At 37.3% G+C, this 20521-nt stretch overlaps 1 protein-coding gene across 3 annotated transcripts in view; it reads left to right on the top strand.

Moving 5' to 3' along the window:
- Positions 1-20521, top strand: part of F8 (coagulation factor VIII) — a 146745-nt gene that overhangs the window by 87774 nt on the left and 38450 nt on the right. For all 3 annotated transcript variants that reach the window (XM_040743928.1, XM_040743927.1, XM_040743926.1), the window contains 5 exons: positions 1072-4132; positions 8845-8998; positions 18341-18553; positions 19030-19258; positions 19448-19630. In XM_040743928.1, the coding sequence (XP_040599862.1) occupies positions 1072-4132; positions 8845-8998; positions 18341-18553; positions 19030-19258; positions 19448-19630 (3840 nt within the window). The remainder of the gene's footprint in view (positions 1-1071; positions 4133-8844; positions 8999-18340; positions 18554-19029; positions 19259-19447; positions 19631-20521) is intronic.

Here is a 20521-nt window from a genome sequence, read left to right as displayed (position 1 = left end):
TGTAATGCAGCCATCTTCTTGCATTACAAATATGACTAAATATAAACAGAAAAGAACATTATAATTAGTTCTTACATCTCAACCCAGTACCTTAAATAATCGATACTTTGTGCAGGGGAGATAGATCAGTGAGTAAAGTGCTTGTCACACAGATCACCAGACAGAACCCATGGTAAAAGGCAGGCATGTTAACATACATCCACAATTCCAGTGTTTCTACTGCAAGGCAGGAACCCAAAACAGAAGAGTTCTCAGAAGCTTGCAGGCTATCTATCCTGGCATATGCAAAGGAAAACAGGCAGACCCTGTCTCAAACAAGGTGGTAGGCAAGGCATATATTGACACCCAGTGTTGTGCTCTGACCTACAAACATACACCATGGCGTATGGATGCAACATAAACACACGCCATAGAGATTGAAAGTATAATGTATTATAGTCTGAATGTCGTCATCTCTGGGCTTGTTTTATCAGCTTGAATTATAAGCTTGGGACTTTTCTCCACCTCAAAATAAACCTTGTTCCTGGTTTATATAACTGATCTGTTCTCCACTATTTTGTTGGGAAACATTCTATAATCACTTCTTGAGAATATCTACATTAGAAATAGATTATTAAATGTTACATAATTGAACACTGCAAATGATTTTGTTATATTTATTACTTTACTGTGTATGTGTATGTGTGGGGGCACATATGCCATAGCATAAGTGTAGAGGTAAGAGGAAAACAACAGGACTCAATTCTCTCCTACTATGTGGATTCTAAAGATTGCACTCAGGTCACTGGGCTTGGCATCAAGCACTTTTACCCACTAAGCTCTCTCAGTGGACCTCAGTATCTCATTCTTGTGATCTAAATATCCATAGCATAGTAGCAGTAATGCAATAATGACTTTTACCACCATTGCTGAATTATTATGTAAGTTGAGGATTTGACCAAATAACCTATGATGCAATAGTCTTGACTAGCATTTCTTCATTTGTCTAGGAATAGAAGAGAACTCTCAATATAGAACTTACATGGAACCTGGGTTATGAGTAACCAGAGTTTTATTCTTTCTAATTTTCAGGGCTATGGGTCTTGGGATGTCATAATTCTGACTTTCGGAAGAGAGGTATGACAGCCTTGCTGAAAGTTTCCAGTTGTAACAAGAGCACTAATGATTATTATGGAGAAACATATGAAGATATTCCAACACAGGTGGTGAATGACAACAATGCCATTGAACCCAGAAGCTTTTTCCAGAATTCGAATCACCCTAACACTAGAAAAAAGAAATTCAAAGCCACCACAATTCTAGAAAACTATATAGAGAATATTGAGCCTCAGTTTGGAGAGACAACAGAGAGGCTTAAAGTACAAAGTGTCTCCTCTAGTGACTTGTTGATGCTCTTGGGGCAGAGTAATCCTACTCCACATGGCTTATCCTTATCAGATGATCAAGAAGCCATCTATGAGGCTATTCCTGATGATCATTCACCTGACACATCTGACAGCAATGAAGGCCCATCTAAAGTGGCCCAAATCAGGCCAGAACCCCATCAAAGTAGGAAAATAGTATTTACTCCTGAGCCAGGCCTCCAGTTAAGATCAAATAAAAAGTTGGAAACAACTATAGAAGTAAAGTGGAAGAAACTTGATTTGCACGTTTCTAGTTTGCCAAATAATCTAATGACCACAAAAATTCTGTCAGACAACTTGACAACAGTTTCTGAAAAGACAGATGGTTTGGGATCTCCAGATATGTCAGTTCACTATGTTAGTAAATTAAGCGCCATTGCATTTGGTAAAAAACCATGTCCCCTTATTGGGTCTCATGTACCTCTAAGCGGTACTGAAGTAAATAGTGATTCCAACTTGTTGGAAACAACTTTAATGAATAATCAAGAAAGTTCACCAGGAGATAATATGTCATCAATGGAGAATGATAGATTACTCAAAGAGAAGAGATCTCATGGAATTGCTTTGTTAGCCAAAGATAATACTTTATTCAAAGATATTATATCTTTGATGAAAACAAACAAGACATATAATCATTCAACAACTAATAGAAAAGCTCATATTGACAGCCCAACTTCAATTGAGAGTAGTACAGCAGGCTTGCAAGATACTGTTTTAAAAATCAATAGTGAACTTCAAGAATTAACATCTTTGATTCATGATGTAACACCTTCAGGCAAAAATACTACATATTTGAAACTGAGCCATATGCTAAATAAAACTGCCTCATCAAAAAATAAAGAAATATTTCATCAAAAAGATGAGGATCCTGTTCCACAAGATACAGAAAATACAATCATGCCATGTCTCAAGATTCTGTTCCTGCTAGAATCAACAAATTTGATGAAACAGACAAATGGAAATAACTCCTTTATCTCTGAGCAAGGGCCTAGTTCAAAGCAATTAGTATATTTAATGTTAGAAAAGTCTGTGAAAAATCAGAATTTTTTGTCAGAGAACAATAAAATGATAGTAGCAAAGGATGAATTCACAAAAGACACAGGACTGAAAAACAGGGTTTTCCCAAGCAACATGAGCATATTTCTTACCACTTTGGCTAATGTACAAGAAAATGATATGTACAATCAAGAAAAAGATATTCAGAAAGAGAAGGAAGCATCAATCGAAGAAAAAGTAGTTTTGCCTCAGGTGCACATAGCAACTAGCTCTAAGAACTTCCTGAAAGACATTTTCTCTCTAGGCACTACGCAAAAGGTAAGTTTAGATGAAGAGATATATATACCAATACTTCACGATATCAGGTCAATAAACAACTCAACAAATACAGTAGAGATTCATATGGCCCATTTCTTTAAAAGAAGGGAGAATGAGGGAACAAATGCAGAAGGCTTGGTAAATAAAATCAGAGAAACAGCAAAGAACTATCCAAGCCAGAAGAATATTATTACTCAACGAAGTAAACGGGCTTTGGGACAATTCAGACTCCTACTAGAAGAAATGGAGCTTGAAAAACAACAAATTGTAAATAATGTCTCAATTCCATGGCCTCAAACCATGAACTATTTGACACAGAGTATCATTAAACAGATAGACCATAGCAAAGAAGGTGAAAAGTCCATTATTCAGTCTTCCTTATCAGATCCTTCTATGACTAAAAGCACCACTCAGACCAATAGTTCTGGATTACACGTTGTAAATACATCAGCATTTCCACCAACAGATCTCAAGAGGATCCCATTCCAAGACAAAATTTTTCATGTTCTAGCATCATCCTACACTTATGACTTTAAGACAAAAAATTCTAAAATTCAAGAAAGCAGTCATTTCTTAAAAGAAACCAAAATAAATAACTCTTCTTTAGCCATCCTACCATGGGAGATGATCATTGATCAAGGAAAATTTGCCTCCCCAGTGAAAAGTAATACAAACTCAAGCACATATAAGAAACTTGGGAACATTGTTCTCTTGAAACCGGTCTTGTCTGAAGAATCTGGCAAAGTTGAATTGCCTCCTCAAGTTTCCATTCATGAGAAACAAATTTTACCTACAAAAACTAGCCATGAATCTCCTGAGCACCTGGATCTCATGAAAGAGGTCATTCTTCAGAAAACACAGGGGCCTATTAAATGGAATAAAGCAAAGAGACATGGAAAAAGTCTGAAAGGAACAAGGGAGAGCTCTGAAAAGACTCCCTCTAAACTGCTGGATAATCTTTCTTGGGATAACCATCATGCTGCACAGATACCAAAAGATAAGTGGAAATCCAAAGAGAAGTCACCAGAAATTACATCCATTAAGAGAGAGGACACCATTTTGTCTCTGAACCCTCATGAAAACAACCATTCAGTGGTGGAAAATGAAAAACAAAAGTGGCCCCAAATAGAAGCCTCTTTGTTAAAGCAAAGTCACATCCAAACACTGTACTCTGGAAATCCACCAGTCTTGAAACGTCATCAAAGGGAACTTAGTGCTCTTCAGTCAGAACAAGAAGCAACTGACTATGATGATTCCATCACCAGTGAAACAAATGATGATTTTGACATTTATGGTGAAGATATAAAGCAGGATCCCCGCAGCTTTCAACAGAAGACACGGCACTATTTTATTGCAGCTGTGGAGCGGCTGTGGGACTATGGGATGAGTACATCTCCTCATGTTCTACAAAATAGGTTTGTATCTATTGAGGTTTTTTTCCCTATGCTATTGTGACCTTTGACATTACTAGTACAAAAATAAATTAAGGGATAACTAGGGAGATGGCTTAGTCAATAAAGTGTTTGATGTGGAAACATGAAGACCTAACTAAGTTCAGCAGAGGACCCAAGTTCATTTTCTATTACCCATGTCAGGTGGCTCATAATTACCTGTAACTCTAGCTCCCGGAGATCTGTTGCTCTCTTCTGGCCTCTATGACATAACACCCTCAAATGCACAGATCCCCATATGCATGCACATATGTGTATACATGCGCATGCACACACACACACCCACACACACTTCTCAAAATAATAAAAATAAATCTTAGAAATGAATGTGGTAGCACATACTTGTAATCCTAGTGCTGTAAATGTAGAAACAAGCAGGCAGATATCTTGTGTGGGTTCACTGACCAGCCAGCCTGACCTAATTGGTGAGGTCCAGGTTCAATGAGAGATACCCATCTCAAAAAACAATGTGGATGGCTCCCAAAGAATTACATCCAGGATTGACACTGGCCTTACAAATGTGCATACATGTAAACATATATACAAAAAGTGAAAGAATTAAGATAATTTAAAAGGTGCTATTCATAAAATAATATAAAACAATGACTGGGGGTCACTCAGCTATGATAGTCAAAGAAATCCCTTTTAAGGAGTTGAGATACAAAGATAATGAGGCCTAGTAATGGAGCTCAGAAAAGACAGAGAGAAAACACAAAGGCTCTAGGAATGGGGCATGTTTAGCACTTTTGAGGTATAAAAACAAGTATTACTGTAGTACAGTGAAAAGTTGAAAGTATACATGACACTTAGGGTGGCAGAATTGAGCAGCAAACACGCAATACAGGTCCTAGAGAAAGAATAGAGCCTCTTGATTACTCTGACTCACAAAAAACTGATAACAAATGAACCATCTGTACTCCTATATAAAACCCACTGTACAAATTTTGGACTTTATTTCATTCATTTCCTCCTCTTAAAAATGTTTCTATAGAACAGTGTTTCTCAACTTTCCTAATGTTGAGACACTTTAATATAGTTCCTCATATTGTGGTGACCCCCAACCATAAAATTATTTTGTTGTTCCTTCAAAACTGTAATTTTGCTACTGTTATGAATTGTAATATAAATACCTGATATAGAGGATATCTGATATGTGACTCCCCCAAAAGGGGTCGACACCCACAGGTTGATAAACACTGCTCTAGAGGTTTCTCTTTTTCTCTCTTATACAGTCATTTTTTCCCTTTCCACTAGATTGGTGTTATCAAAATCAATGTTATTATTTTAAAATATTTTAGATTATTTCATGTATGTTTTCCTGCATGTATCTATGTGTACCATATACATGCCTGATGTCCACAGTGATCATAAAAACTGACAATCCCTTGGAACTAGGGTTACAGACAGTTGTGAACCACCATGTGGATTCTAGGACTCAAACTTGCCTCCTCTGCAACAAGTGCTCTAAACTGCTGAGCCATATCTTCGGTTGCTTATCATGTTATTAATGGCCATTCCTTCATTTCATTTATTTAGACCTCAAAGTTTGAAGTAATTTCTGACCCCTCTTTTCCTTCATATTCAGATCTAATCCATCAGAGGATCTTGTTCATTATATTATGTTTTTACAAAACCAGTTTTTTTTGGTCCAGCCCGGCCTCGAACTCACAGAGATCCGCCTGCCTCTGCCTCCCGAGTGCTAGGATTAAAGGTGTGTGCCACCACCGCCCGGCTGCAAAACCAGTTTTTGAAATATATTAAATATTAGACGATAAAAATATATTTAAGTGGGAAGGTAAGGATTACTGGGGATAAATAATGATAATAAAATCACAGGGTGCTCCATCAGACTGAAACTTGGTGATGACTCCTAGAGGTGAACTAATTTCTCCACACACCACCTTCATGCTGAACTGATTACTGTCTCCATATCTCCCTGAACTGGTTCAGATGAACTGTTATATAGCTTTAAGAATAAAATAGACTTGACTTCCTAGATTGATGTAAGCCTGCAGTTAATCTAAATGGAAGTTTACAGAATGGAATGATATCACTAGAAGTGAAAAATGACCTGAATGAACTGACTTCTTACATCATAGTACATAAAAATGTTTCCATCAGAGGCAATAAGGAGAAATTCTACCTCAACAAGCACTTAGAGAAAAGCCATTAAATGAATAGATAAAGCCATAAAAATCTAAGAAAGAAGAAAACGGGATGTATTAATCTCAGGGTAGGGAAATAAAAGTGATTAGCTCAGGATACACAAAGAATTAACCAATATAAAAGCTATCTCACTATTTTAAAATTATGAACTTGGAGTCTAGAGATGGCTCAGCATTTAAGAGGACATACTGCTTTTGCAGAAGAGATGAGTTTGGTTTCCAAACCCAAATGGCAGATCACAACAGCCTGTGACTCAAGTTCCAGGAATTCTGACACCCATTCCTGGCTTCCATACTCACTGATACCCATGTAACATACAGACTCAGACATATATACTCATAAATAAAAAGAAACCTTTAAAAATAATTAAAATGAAGAAAATTATGAACTTGATGTTCATCAAAAATTATGCCAAACAAATGAGGATATTGGCTATAGAATAGAAAAACACACCACCTCATTGATCATGGAAATGTAAAATGAAACCACAATGAGACTGTTGTGCAACCACCAGAATAACCAAAATGTAAAAATGTGGTCAAGTATTTGTGAAGATTTGGAGCAAATGGAACTCCCACATTTTATTGTTAAAAATGGGAAATATAACAGCTGATTTAGAAAACAGTGTAGCAAAGTATACTAAGCCTAAAATATGCCTGTCCAGCAATTCAATTCCTGCATGTGTCACCAAAGGAAATACATGCATTTGTTCACCAAAGACATATACCTGAAGGTTCATAGCAAGACTATTTGCAAGTTTCAAATTTACTGGTAACTCATATACCCATAATTGGAGTGTGTTAATGTAATGAAATACAATACAACAGAGAATGCATAAGCTATAATTACAACATAGATGAATGTCTCAATTGTAATGCTTAGTGAAAGAAAAAAGAAGGGTATGTACACTGTTGCATCTTACATACTTAAAAAACAAGCAAAACTGAACAAAACTCTTTAAAAAATGTACGATTAGAACTGGGCAGTAGGAGCTCACACCTTTAATCCCAGCACTCAGGAGGCAGAAGCAGGTGGATCTCTGTGAGTTCAAGGCCAATCTGGTCTACAGAGCTAGTTCCAAGACAGTTAGGGCTGTTACACAGAGAAACCTTGTCATGAAAAATGGGGAAAAATGTATGGTTAGAAGAGATAAACTTAAAAAAAAGCTAAGAAGTTTTTCTAAACATCAGAAGAATAGTTACCTTTAGTGGAGAGATAGCAGAGTATGAGTGGGAAAGGGATATATAGTTTTCTGGGAGATGTCTGCATTTCCAAATGAAAGACATTTATGTGTATGCTTCAGTTCAGAACTTTAAATGTTATTTTTAAAATTTTAAGAGATAGAAAGAATAGAAACTGTGATTTCTTATGTTTAGAGTATGTTTTAAGGCCTACATTTATTCAACATTCCACAATAAATTGTGAGTATGTGCCTTGTATTAGATACTGTCCCAACTTCTGTGAACCAGTAGACAAAATAGAAAAAAAACCCTGCTTTTAGGAAACTTACATACTAGTAAAGTCCTAAGAGAATATTTCAAAGAAGATGGAATGGTTAACCATTATTTTGGTTAGGGTTTCAACTGCTGTGAAGAGACACCATGACCACAGCAACTTTATAAAGGAAAAGATTTAATTGGGGTTGGCTTACAGTTTCAGAGGTTTAGTCCATTATCGTTATGGTGGGACATGGTGGCATGCAGGCAGGCAAGGTGCTGGAGAAGGAGCTGACAGTTTTATATCTTGATCTGCAGGCAACAGGACATGAAATATGACACTGGGTATAATTTAACTACAGACCTCAAAGTCCTCCCCAAAAGTGACATACTTCCTCCAATAAAGGCACACCTACTCTAACAAGGTCACACCTCCTAAAAGTGCCACTTCCTTTAAGGTCCATTATCTTTCAAACCACTACAACCATGCAAATCATTTCTTAATTGTCTAACAAAATAAGGACATAAAAATTTTGTGAACTGCTGGCCTCTAGATAGTTGGCATTTGCTCATTTAATTCACATAGTGTTAATGTGTAACCAAACCAAAACCTAACTCTCAAGGATTATCCATCTTGAAAAACTGCATCATCATGCTATTTTTTGTTCAAACTAGAAACCTGAAGATTAACTTTTTTATTTGTAAAAGGGTCTCAGGTACCTAAAGCTATTCTCAGATTTGCTGTGTAGTTCAAGCTGGCTTAAAGCTTGTAGTGATTCACTTGCTTCGGCCTTCTGAGTGCTGGAGTTACAGCCAACCATACCCGCTTTTTGCTGCAATGGAAATGAAACCCATGACTCCCTGCATGCTACTAGGCAAGCAACATACCAACTGAGCCATCTCTTTTACCCCTGAAAATTATATTTCATCTCTTTCTCTCCTTCATACACCATTGCATTTATTATCTATCATTGATTTTATTAAGCATATATCAAATAAAGGGAAAGCAAACTTATGAGGTATCCTTCCTCATGGATCCATCAAAGTACTGCCTTTCTTCTGCTTTTTCTCCAGGGATCAAAGTTACAACTCACTTCAGTTCAAGAAAGTAGTTTTTCAGGAATTTACTGATGGCTCCTTTAGTCAACCCTTATACCGGGGAGAACTAAATGAACATTTGGGATTGTTGGGGCCATATATAAGAGCAGAAGTTGAAGACAACATTATGGTAAGTTAAGGACAATGGAATTACAAAAACAATTCTATATATTTGGTTTTCTTCTGCTAATAAAAATAACATGTATATATGGCGTGAAAGTAGACATTAAACAGTGGTACTCAACCTATGGGTCAAAAACTCTTGAGAGAGTCTAATGACTTTCACAGGGTCACCAAAGACTATCAAAAACATAGATATTTACATTATAATTCATAACTGTAGCAAATTTACAGTTATGAAGTAGAAAAGAAAAAATTTTATGATTGGGGGTCACCACAACATGAACTATAAAAGGATCACAGCATTAGGAAGGTCAAGAACCACTAGTCTAGGGCCAACCTACAGCCTTCAAACCACATGCAACCAAATATAGATATGTGTGTTCCTAGCACAAAATGACAAACTTACTTAAAACATTATGGAGATTTTTCACGTTGTTTTTTATTTTAATTTTAAATAGCTTGTTTTACATGTCAATCCCAGTTCCCTCTCCCTCACCTCCTCCCGCACTCCCCCACCATCTCCCCCAGCCTCCCACCCTATTGCCATTTCCTTCCACATAGGGGATATCTAGAGTCTGTTATTTCACTCAGGGTAGGGTCCAGGCACTCCCCTAAGAGTCCAGGCAGAGAAAGCAACCCTATTTGTGTTATGGACACACGAAGTCTGTTAGTATTCGAGGGATAAACACTGATCCACTGCTCAGGGCCCCATAGGTTGCCCAGGCCTCCTCACTGACTCTCACATTCAGGGGGTCTGGATCGGTCCCATGCTGGCTTCCCAGCTGTCAGTTTGGGGTCCAAGAGCTCTCCCCTGTTCAGATCAGCTATCTCTGCTGGTTTTGCCAGCCCATTCTTTGCCAATTTGCTGATCGCTCCTCTCTCTCTGTCACTGGGTTCCTTGTGTTCAGTTCAATGTTTAACTGTGGGTGTTTGCCTCTGCTTCCATCAGTCACTGGATGAAGGCTCCAGGATGATTATAGACATCAAGTTCATTATCAGGAATGGGCATTCGAGGTGGTCTCTACACTATTGCTTAGCTTGCCAATTGGTGTCATCCCTTTAGATCACTAGAGGTCACACTGGTGCCTGATCTGTCTTCTAACCTATGATTCCCTCTTCCCCCTATTCTACCCCCCCCACTCAGTTGTATACTTCTTCAGTGCCAACATTAGTAGTTATCATGCCACAGTATGAAAAAAGTGGACACACCTGGTCTGTCTATGGGAACAAAGGTAACTAATTAGAGAGAGGAGGAAAAGGAGATAGTAGAGGACTGTTTGAGGAATATATTCAAAATGTATTATGTACATGTATGAAACTATCCTTGTATAACACAGTATCATTTACAATGATTATACACCAGTGGGAAAAATAATGTGTTCTACCACCTGAAAAAATTAAAGTACATAAAAATTAAGAAGTTGAAAATAATCCTATAATTATCATTTGATGTATATTCCTTATTTGTTGCCTGATTTTTCTCTTTATGTATTAGAAATTATACCATATGTAGTATATGTAATTCTGCCTCTTTTAAATTATGTATTATGCAATAAATATTTCACATCATCCGAACATTTCCTAAGTAAGAAGTAGGTACTATGTGTCTGGGCATGGTTGCAAATGCCTTTAATCCTCCCCCTTCTCCCGCCCCCACACTCAGAAGGCAAAGACAGATGCAGGTGGAGCTCTGTGAGTTTGAGTTCAGCCTGATCTATAAATGGAATTTAAGGACAGCCAGGGTAACATGTAGAAACTCTATCTCAGAAAACTAAACAACCAAAAAGAATGAGTACATGATATTCTATCACATGAATTGATGGGGCCATAGGTTACTTAACCATGTGCTTTGAATAATCTTTTAGATAATTTCCTTTTTTCTTTTCTTTTTTTTCTTTGAGACACAATCTCACAATGTAGCCTTGGGTTTTAGTCAATATTTTATTGCTGTGAAGAGACACCATGACCAAAGCAACTTTTATAAAAGAAAGCATTTAATTGTGGTGCTTTCGTACAGAGGTTTAGTTCATTATCATCATAATTGGAAACATAACAGCAGGCATGTCAGGCATGATGGTGCTGGAGACTTAGCTGAGAGCTACATGCTCTTTCACAAGCAAAGAGAGAGACACTAAGCTTGGCATGGACTTTTAAAACCTCAGAACTCTAGACAGAGTTTCTTTCCAGTCAGGTCCCACAGCCCTTTAATACCAAATAAATACACACAGAAGCTTATATTAATTTTAAACTGTTTGGCCAATGGCTCGGGATTCTTATTGGCTAGCTCTCTCTTAATTATTAACCCAATTTCTATTAAACTATGTATTGACACAAAGCTGTGGTATACCCATAATGCTCCGGCATGTTACTCCTTTGGCAGCTACATGATGTCTCTCTGACAGCCCCTCTTTGTGTCCTCTCCCCAGAATTCTCCTCAACTCATAGACCAACCTATACTTCCTGCCTGGCTAGTGGACAATCAGTGTTTTATTCATCGACCAATAAGAGAAATATATTAACAGCATACAGAAGACATCCTCCATCATAAAGCTCAGGCCCTAATGACACACTTCCTCTAACAAATGCACACATAACCCAACAAGGTCAAACCTCCTAATAGTGCCACTCCCTATGGGCATATGGGGGCTATTTTAGTCTAACCTCTACACCTTGGCTGACTTGAAAGTCACTATGTAGACTTAGCTGGCCCCAAACTCACAGAGATCCTAGAGATCCTACTGTCTCTGCCTCTTGAGCACTATGATTAAAGGTGAATGCCACCATACCCAGTGTATTAGCCAGGGGTTCTTAAGAGTCACAGAACTTATTATACATACATGAAATTTACTGTAATGACTTACAAGTTGCACTCCAACTAATCCAACAATGGCTAGCTGTGAATGGAAAGTCTGAGACTCTAGTAGTTGATCAGTCCCACAAGGCTGGGTATCTCAGCTGGTCTTCTGTATATGCTGAAACACTAAAGAGGTAGGCTTCAATACCAGAGAAGGAATAAATGTGATGACAAGGAGAGGGCAAGCAGGCAAAGAACCAAACTTTCCTCCTTCCATGTCTTTATATAGGTGTCCAGCAGAAGGTGTTGCCCAGATTAAAGGTGTGTCTTTCCATCTCAAGATCTGGATCAAAAGTGTGTTCTCCTCTCACCTAAATATCCCGAGAGTGTAATTGATGAGTCTTGTGGTAAACTGATTCCCACTTTCCTGAGGAATCTCCATAGTGATATCCAAAGTAGCTGTATGAGTCGGCACTGTCCCCCTTTCTCCACATCCTCTCCCGCATAACCTGTCATTGGTGTTTTTGATTTTAGCCATTCTGACAGGAGTAAGATGGTATCTCAGAGTTGTTTTGATTTGCATTTCCCAGATGGCTAGGGATGTTGAGCACTTTCTTAAGTGTCTCTCAAGCATTTTAGATTCCTTTACTGAGAATGCTCTATTTAGTTCTGTACTCCACTTTTTGATTGAATCCTTTGGTATTTTGGAGACTTGCTTCTTGGGTTCTTTGTAAATCTTGGAGATCAGCCCTCTGTCAGATATAGGGTTAGTGAAAATCTTTTCCCAATCTGTGGGTTGCTTTTTGCCTTGCTGACTCTGTTCTTTGCCTTGCAGAAGCTTCTCAGTTATAGGAGATACCATTTATTAGTTGTCGATCTTAGTGTCTGTGCTACTGGGGTTCAGGAAGCGGTCTCCTGTACCAATTCGTTCAATGGTGCCTCCCACTTTCTCTTCTAACAGGTTCAGTGTGGCTGAATTTATGTTGAGGTCTTTGAACCATTTGGATTTAAGTTTTGTGCATGGCGATACACATATATCTATCTGCAGTCTTCTACATATCAGCCTCCAGTTATGCCAGCACCATTTGTTCAAGATGCTTTCTATTTTCCATTGCATAATTTTAGCTTCTTTTTTAAAAATCAGGTATTCGTACATATATGGGTTAATGTTGGGGTGTTCAATTCAATTTCATTGGTCTATCTATCTATTTTTGTGCCAACACCAAGCTGTTTTCAGGGATGATGAGGCCTCCGGATATTGCCTTGGGTTGTTTTGGCTATCCTGGGTCTTTTGTTTTTCCATATAACTTGATTATTGTTCTTTCAAGGTCTATAAAGAAATATTCTGGGATTTTAATGGGGATTTTGTTAAATCTGTATGTTGCTTTTGGTAAGATTGCCATTTTTACTATGTTGATCCAACCTATCCAAGAGCATGGGAGAGCTTTCTATTTTCTGGTATCTACTTTAATTTCTTTCTTTAAAGACTAAAAGTTCTTGCAATACATGTCTTTCACTTGCTTGATTACCATTACCCCAAGGTATATTATGTTGTTTGTGGCTATTGTAAAGGGTGATGTTTCTCTAATTTCTTTCTCAGCCCTTTTATCGTCTGTATATAGTAGAGCTACTGATATTCTTGAGTTGATCTTATATCTTGCCACTTTGCTGAAGGTATTTATCAGGTGCAGGAGTTCCCTGGTAGAGTTCTTTGGGTCATTTATGTAAACTATCATATCATCTGCACTTAGTGAAAGTTTGACCTCTTCCTTTTCAATTGGTATCCCCTGGATCTTCTTTTGTTGTCGTATTGCTCTAGCTAGAACTTTAAGCACAATATTGAAGACGTATGCAGAGAGTGGACAGCCTTCTCTTGTTCTTGATCTTAGAGGAATCGCGTTGAGTTTCTGTCTATTTAGTTTCATGTTGGCTGTTGGTTTGCTGTATATAGCTTTTATTATATTAAGGTAAGTTTCTGTTATCCCGGATCTCTCCAAGACCTTTATCATGAAGGGGTGTTGGATTTTATCAAAGGCTTTTTCAGCATTCAGTGAGATGATCATGTGGTTTTTGTTTTTCAGCTTGTTTATATGGTGGATTACATTGATAGATTTTCATATGTTGAACCATCCCTGCATCCCTGGGATGAAACCTACTTGATCGTGGTGAATGATTGTTTTCACCAATTGGCCAGTATTTTATTGAGTATTTCTGTATCAGTGTTCATGAGGGATATTGGTCTAAAGTTCTCTTTCTTAGTTGTGTCTTTGTGTGGCTTGGGTATCAGGGTTATTGAAGCAATGTAAAAAGAGTTTGGCAAAGACCCTTTGGCTTATATTGTGTGGAATTCTTTGAGAAGAATTGGTATAAGCCGTTCTTTGAATTTCTGGTAGAATTCTGCACTGAGGTCATCTGGCCCTGGGCTTTTGTTTGGATGGGAGACTTTTGATTACTGCTTTTATTTCTGTAGGGGTTTTTGGTCTATTTAAATTGCTTATCTGTTTTTATTTAATTTTGGCAAGAGATTTCTACTCAGAAAATTGTCCATTTCCTTAAGGTTTTCAAATTTTGTGGAATACAGGTTTTCAAAGTATGATCTGATGATTCTCTGGATTTCCTCAGTGTCCATTGTTATGTCCTCCTTTTCATTTCTGATTTTGTTAATTTGCATGTTCACACTCTGCCATTTGGTAAGTTTGGATAAAGGTTTATCTGTCTTGTTCATGTTCTCAAAGAACCAACTATTTGTTTCATTGATACTTTGTATTGTTTTCCTAGTTTCTGCTTTATTGATTTCAACCTCAATTTGATTATTTCATGGCATCTACTCCTCCTGGGGGAGTTTGCTTCTTTGTGTTCTAGAGCTTTCAGTTGTGCTGTTAATTCTCTAGTGTAACTATTCTCCAGTTTCTTCATGTGGGCACTTAGTGCTATGAACTTCCATCCTAGCACTGCTTTCAAAGTGTCCCATAAATTTCATTATGTTGTGTCTTCATTCTCATTGAATTCTAGGAAGTCTTTAATTTATTTTTCATGTCTTCTTTGACTCAGGAGTGGTGCAATAGTGTATTATTCAATTTCCATGAGTTTACAGGGTTTGTGCAATTTGTGTTGTTGTTGAATTCTAATTTTAATGCATGGTGGTCTGATAAGGTGCATGTAGCTATTTCCATTTTTTGTACCTGTTGAGGTTTGATATGTTGCCAAGTATGTGGTCGATTTTTGAGAACCTTCCATGTGGCTCCTAGAAGAAGTTTTATTCTTTTTTATTTTGATGGAATGTTCTATAGATGTCTGTTAATCGCAATTGGGTCATAACTTCTATTATTTCCTTTGCTTCTTTGTTAAGTTTCTGTCTGGTAGTCCTGTCTTGTAGTGAGAGTGGGGTGTTGAAATCTCCCACTATAACTGTGTGGGGCCTTGTATGTGATTTAAGTTTTAGTAATGTTTCTTTTATGAACGTGGATGCCTTTATATTTGGGACATAGATATTCAGAATTGAAACTATCTTGGTGGATTTCCCTTGTGGTGAGTATCAAATATCCTCCTTCATCTCTTTTGATTTATTTAATTTTAAAATCTAATTTGCTAGATATTAGGATTGCTACCCCTGCTTGTTTCTTGGGTCCATTTGATTGGAAAATAGTTTCCCAACCCTTAACTCTGAGATGATGTCTGTCTTTGAGGCTGAGGTGTGTTTCTTGCATGCAGCAGAAGAATGGGTTCTGTCTTCAAATCCATTCTGTTAGCCTGTGTCTTTTTATGGGTGTGTTAAGACCATTAATATTGAGAGATATTAATGACCATCGATTGCTTATTCTTGTTGGTTTTGGAATGGTTGATGGTGGTGGAATTATATGTGGATTTCCACCTCTTCTTTCTTTTGGCTGTTGGTAAAGTAGGATTATCTATTGCCTATGTTTTTCTGGTTGTAGTTAACTCCCTGGGGTTGCAGTTTTCCTTCCAGAATTTTCTGTAGGGCTGGGTTAGTGGATACGTGTTGTTTAAATCTGGTTTTGTCATGCAATATCTTGTTTTCTCCATCTATAGTGATTGAAAGCTTTGCTGGGTATAGCAGTCTGGGCTGGCATCCATGGTCTCTTATTGATAGTAGAATATCTATCCATGATCTTCTGGCTTTCATAGTTTGCATGGAGAAGTCAGATGTGATTCTGATAGGTTTGCCTTTGTATGTTACTTCACCTTTTTCCTGAGCTTCTCATAATATTCTTTCTTTATTATTTATGTTTGGGGTTTTTACTATTATGTGGCGAGGGGACTTCCTTTTGTGGTCCACTGTATTTGGTGTTCTGAAGACTTCTTGTACCTTCATTGGAATGTCTTTCTTTAAGTTGGGAAAGTTTTCTTCTATGATTTTGTTGAATATGTTTTCTTCCCCTTTGAGTTGATTTTCTTCACCTTCTTCCATACCAATTATTGTTAGGTTTGGTCTTTTCCACGGTATCCCATATTTCCTGGATATTTTATGTTAGGGATTTTTTGGATGAATCTATTTGTCCTACTGTATCTTCAACACCTGAGATTCTCTCTTCCATCTCTTGTATTCTGTTGGTTATGCTTGCATCTGTAGTACCTGACCATTTGCCCAGCTTTTCTATTTCCAGCATTCCTTCACACTGTGTTTTTGTCTCTATTTCAGTTTTCGACCCTTGCACTGTTTGAATTGTTTCTTGCAATTTTTGCTTTGTCTTTTCCTCTCTTTCTTGCATTTATTGGATTTTGTTGGTTTGTCTTTTCTTCCATTTCTTGCATTTTTTATTGTTTTTTCCTCCATTTCTTGCATTTTTTGGTTTGTTTTTTCTTTCATTTCTTTAAGGGATTTTCTCATATCCTCTTTGAGGGCCTCTATCATTTTCATAAAGTTGCTTTTAAGGTTTTTCTCATTTGCTTCATTTGCATTGGCTGTTCAGGTCTTGTGCATATAGATTCTCTGGTTTCTGGTGGTATCATATTGGTTTTTCTGTTGTTGGGTATGTTTTTATATTGTGTCCTTTGCATCATTTCTTCCTGTGGGTCCAGAAGGAGTCTCTTTCTCTCCTGGTGGGTATGTGACTACAGTTCCTTTCCAATGGATGGGAGCAGGTCCAATCAATACTCTGTTGGCTTTCCTCTTGCTTGGATGGAGGCCATCCTAGTATCAGGACCTTGGCAGTCTCTGAGTAGGCTGGACCCTCGCCTGTCCCATGGATGGAGAATGGGACTTGGAAGCTCATACATATTTTTTCTTATGTTAGTTGTAATCTTTTTTGTATTAGACAAAAAAATGGGAATAGTGTTGATATATTGTTTATGATTTAATAAAGCCACTGGAAATCAAAATGCAAAGCTAGTCACAGTACTAGAACCATGCAATTGTGAAGCACACCTTTAATTTCACCAGCCACATTAGTTTACTATAGAAGCTGGGCAGTGGTGGCACACAACTTTAATCCCAGGTCTCAGGAAACAGCGGCAGATGGATCTCTGTAAGCTCAAGGCCACCCAGGGTTACATTAGAGTGAATCAGTCTAAAAGAGAAACAGCTCATACAAAGGAGATCTCAGCCCTTGGGATCCCATGCCTTTAATCCCAGTTCTATAAAGGTATGTAAGATAGGAGCAAGGCATTTAGTATTCAGTCTCAGAGATTCATTCTCCAGCCACACTGAGGACAGGACAGCCCTTTCAGCCTGAGGTAGAGTAAGAGCTAGTGGCCAGCTGCTTTGCTTTTCTGATCTTCGGCTTGAAGCTTGAACCCCAACATCTGCCTCTCGTTTTTTTTATTATTCATGTTGCAATTAGTTTGCATGTAGTTCTATGATGAATATGCATAGGTTTTTAAATCTAAAAAGCAAACCTTTTAAAAAATAAGATACAAATTTGGGTGAGTAGGGTTTGATCTAGAAGAAAAGTGGAGGTAAATATAATCAAAATACATTGTTTAGAAATCTCAAAGAATGGGGATAACAGGGGGGTTGGGGGGAGGGCACGGGAGGAGGGGAGGGAAAGGGAGAGGGACCTGGAACTGACTTGTGAAGCAACCTTGTTTCTTATCTAAATTTAAACTGGAAAATAAAATGAAAAAAGAAAGTTTTATATATATATATATATATATACATATATATATATACCACTGTTATTCATCTTGAAATAAAAAGCAAAAACACTTGTTTCTAGTGGAAAAAAAAAGAAATCTCAAAGAATTGTGCTCGCTTCCGGCAGCACATATACTAGAATTCTCAAAGAACTGATTAAAAATAAATAAAAATTTAAAGGATAATTCACATCCATCTTGGAATTTGTTATGGCAAAACTTAGTCACTCTTGAATTTATAGTGACATTTTCTGTTTACTTTTGAATTACTTTTAAATGATTAAGAATTTTCTCCTTCATAATTTTCAATTCAAAAGTTTCTCATAACTTTCTTCTTAAGGTCTGAGGTAATAAAAATTGGATAAAGACCAAAAGTTAGAGGGATACAGATATAAAACTTTATAACTCTTGAAGATTTTATTATTCTAAAAAATAATTCTTTCTGGATTTTTTCCTCTTCAGGTAACTTTCAAAAACCAGGCCTCTCGTCCCTACTCCTTCTATTCTAGCCTCATTTCTTATAAGGAAGATCAGAGACAAGGAGAAGAACCAAGAAGAAACTTTGTCAAGCCTAATGAAACCAAAATTTATTTTTGGAAAGTACAACATCATATGGCACCTACGGAAGATGAGTTTGACTGCAAGGCCTGGGCTTATTTCTCTGATGTTGATCTTGTAAGTGGTTCTTTATTGGTATAGTCATATTGTCACTTAACAGAAATTGCTTTTATCTTTTTTAAAAGTTTTTTTAATGTGCATGGATGTTTGTCCTGTGTGTATGCTTGTGCATCAAGTGTATACCTGGTGCTTGTGGAGACCAGAAAGAGGCTTTGGATTCCCTGGAACTAGAGTTAGAAACAGTTGTGAGCTGCCATGTGGGTGCTAGAAATTTTACCTAGATCTTCTAGAAGAGCAGTCAGTGTTCTTAACAATTGAGCTATTTTCTAGCCTGGTTTTTATATTCTGTGCTAAGAATTTTGTTATTTATTCTAAGAATAATGAGAAGCTTTAAAGTCAGGGAAGTGATGTTGCCTTTTCTGTGTTAGAAATATCGCTCAGAAATCTACTGCAGAGAATAAATGTTACTTTGGCATATAAGTTGATAAGAAAGAACATACACTAATACAATTAATATCCTCCTGGGACTCTAGGAAAAAGATATGCACTCAGGATTAATTGGACCCCTACTGATTTGCCACACGAACACACTGAATCCTGTTCATGGGAGACAAGTGGCAGTACAGGAATTTGCTCTGTTTTTCACTATCTTTGATGAGACCAAGAGCTGGTACTTCACTGAAAATGTAGAAAGGAACTGCAAGACACCGTGCAATATCCAGATGGAAGACCCCACTTTGAAAGAGAATTATCGCTTCCATGGTAACATAATCGACACATAAATATTACTCATTGTGAAATGTAGTATATACTTTTTCAAATGAGTTTTGAGCCGGAGATTTAAACAGTAATGAGAAGTTAAATCCTGATGGGTATTAGGATTTTCTGTGTAGTAAAAGGAAGAAAACTTTAGTGATATAGTTTAATAATTTTCTCTATTTTCTTTTCCAGCAATCAATGGTTATGTGATGGATACCCTACCAGGCTTAGTAATGGCTCAAAATCAAAGAATTCGATGGTATCTTCTCAGCATGGGCAGCAACGAGAACATCCAATCTATTCATTTCAGTGGACATGTGTTCACTGTGCGGAAAAAAGAGGAGTACAAAATGGCAGTGTACAACCTCTATCCAGGTGTGAAATAGTTTGTTCATTTTTTCTACCTACTGTATGTATTGAATAATTACTCTAAATGGTTTTGGTACTGGTAATATAAACAATAAAAAGTAGAGAATCTCCTTTCTAAAATGCCTTGCTTTTTCAAGTAATTTTATCCTATACAAATAAATAAATTAGCAAATGAACAAGGTAATTTTAGGGGTATAAAACTACTAGAAATGAATAGTTAGTACTATGTAGTACTTTCCTAAGAATCCTTTATCATTTCTCCTCAAATCCCACATGGCACCAATAGTTATCAAGGCTGATTTGTTTATATATGTAACGAATATATTGGTGAAGCACTAATGGAAAAACAATTTTATTTTTAAACAGTGTATTTGTGTGTGTGGGGGTCTGTGGGTCTGTGGGTCTGTGGGTCTATGTTGATATACACATATAAGTGCATGCTTCCCACAAAGACCAGAAGAGGTCATCAGAACCCCTAGAACTGTAATTTCAGGTAGTTGTGAACCACGTGACACAAGTAGTTGATACCAAATGCAAGTCCTCTGCAAGAACACTGGCACTCTTAACTGCTGAAACACTTGTCCAGCTTCTTGTAACTTGAGGTCCCTTTACCTAGTGCCATGGATCCAAGATGATCTTACTGTGATTTCTCTTCCCCTTGAAGGTTATATCTGATCAGTAGTAAAGACACCTATAGGACTTTTCATAGCAAAAATGTACATGAAAAGTCTTTTGCGCTTGAGACATCTGAGAATGATGGAACTGAATTTCATGACTCCATTGCAATGATACATATTGTTAATAAGTGTTGTTTGTGTTTTATTACTCTTTGGCTCTTTGAGCTCTTTTGGGAGGAGAGGCTTGCCACACAGCTCCAAAATAAGTCAAACACACAGT

Source organism: Mesocricetus auratus, unplaced genomic scaffold (genome assembly GCF_017639785.1).
Source record: "Mesocricetus auratus isolate SY011 unplaced genomic scaffold, BCM_Maur_2.0 Super-Scaffold_100003, whole genome shotgun sequence".
In the NCBI taxonomy this organism is placed as follows: Eukaryota; Metazoa; Chordata; class Mammalia; order Rodentia; family Cricetidae; genus Mesocricetus; species Mesocricetus auratus.
This window is presented reverse-complemented; position numbering and strand designations above follow the sequence as displayed.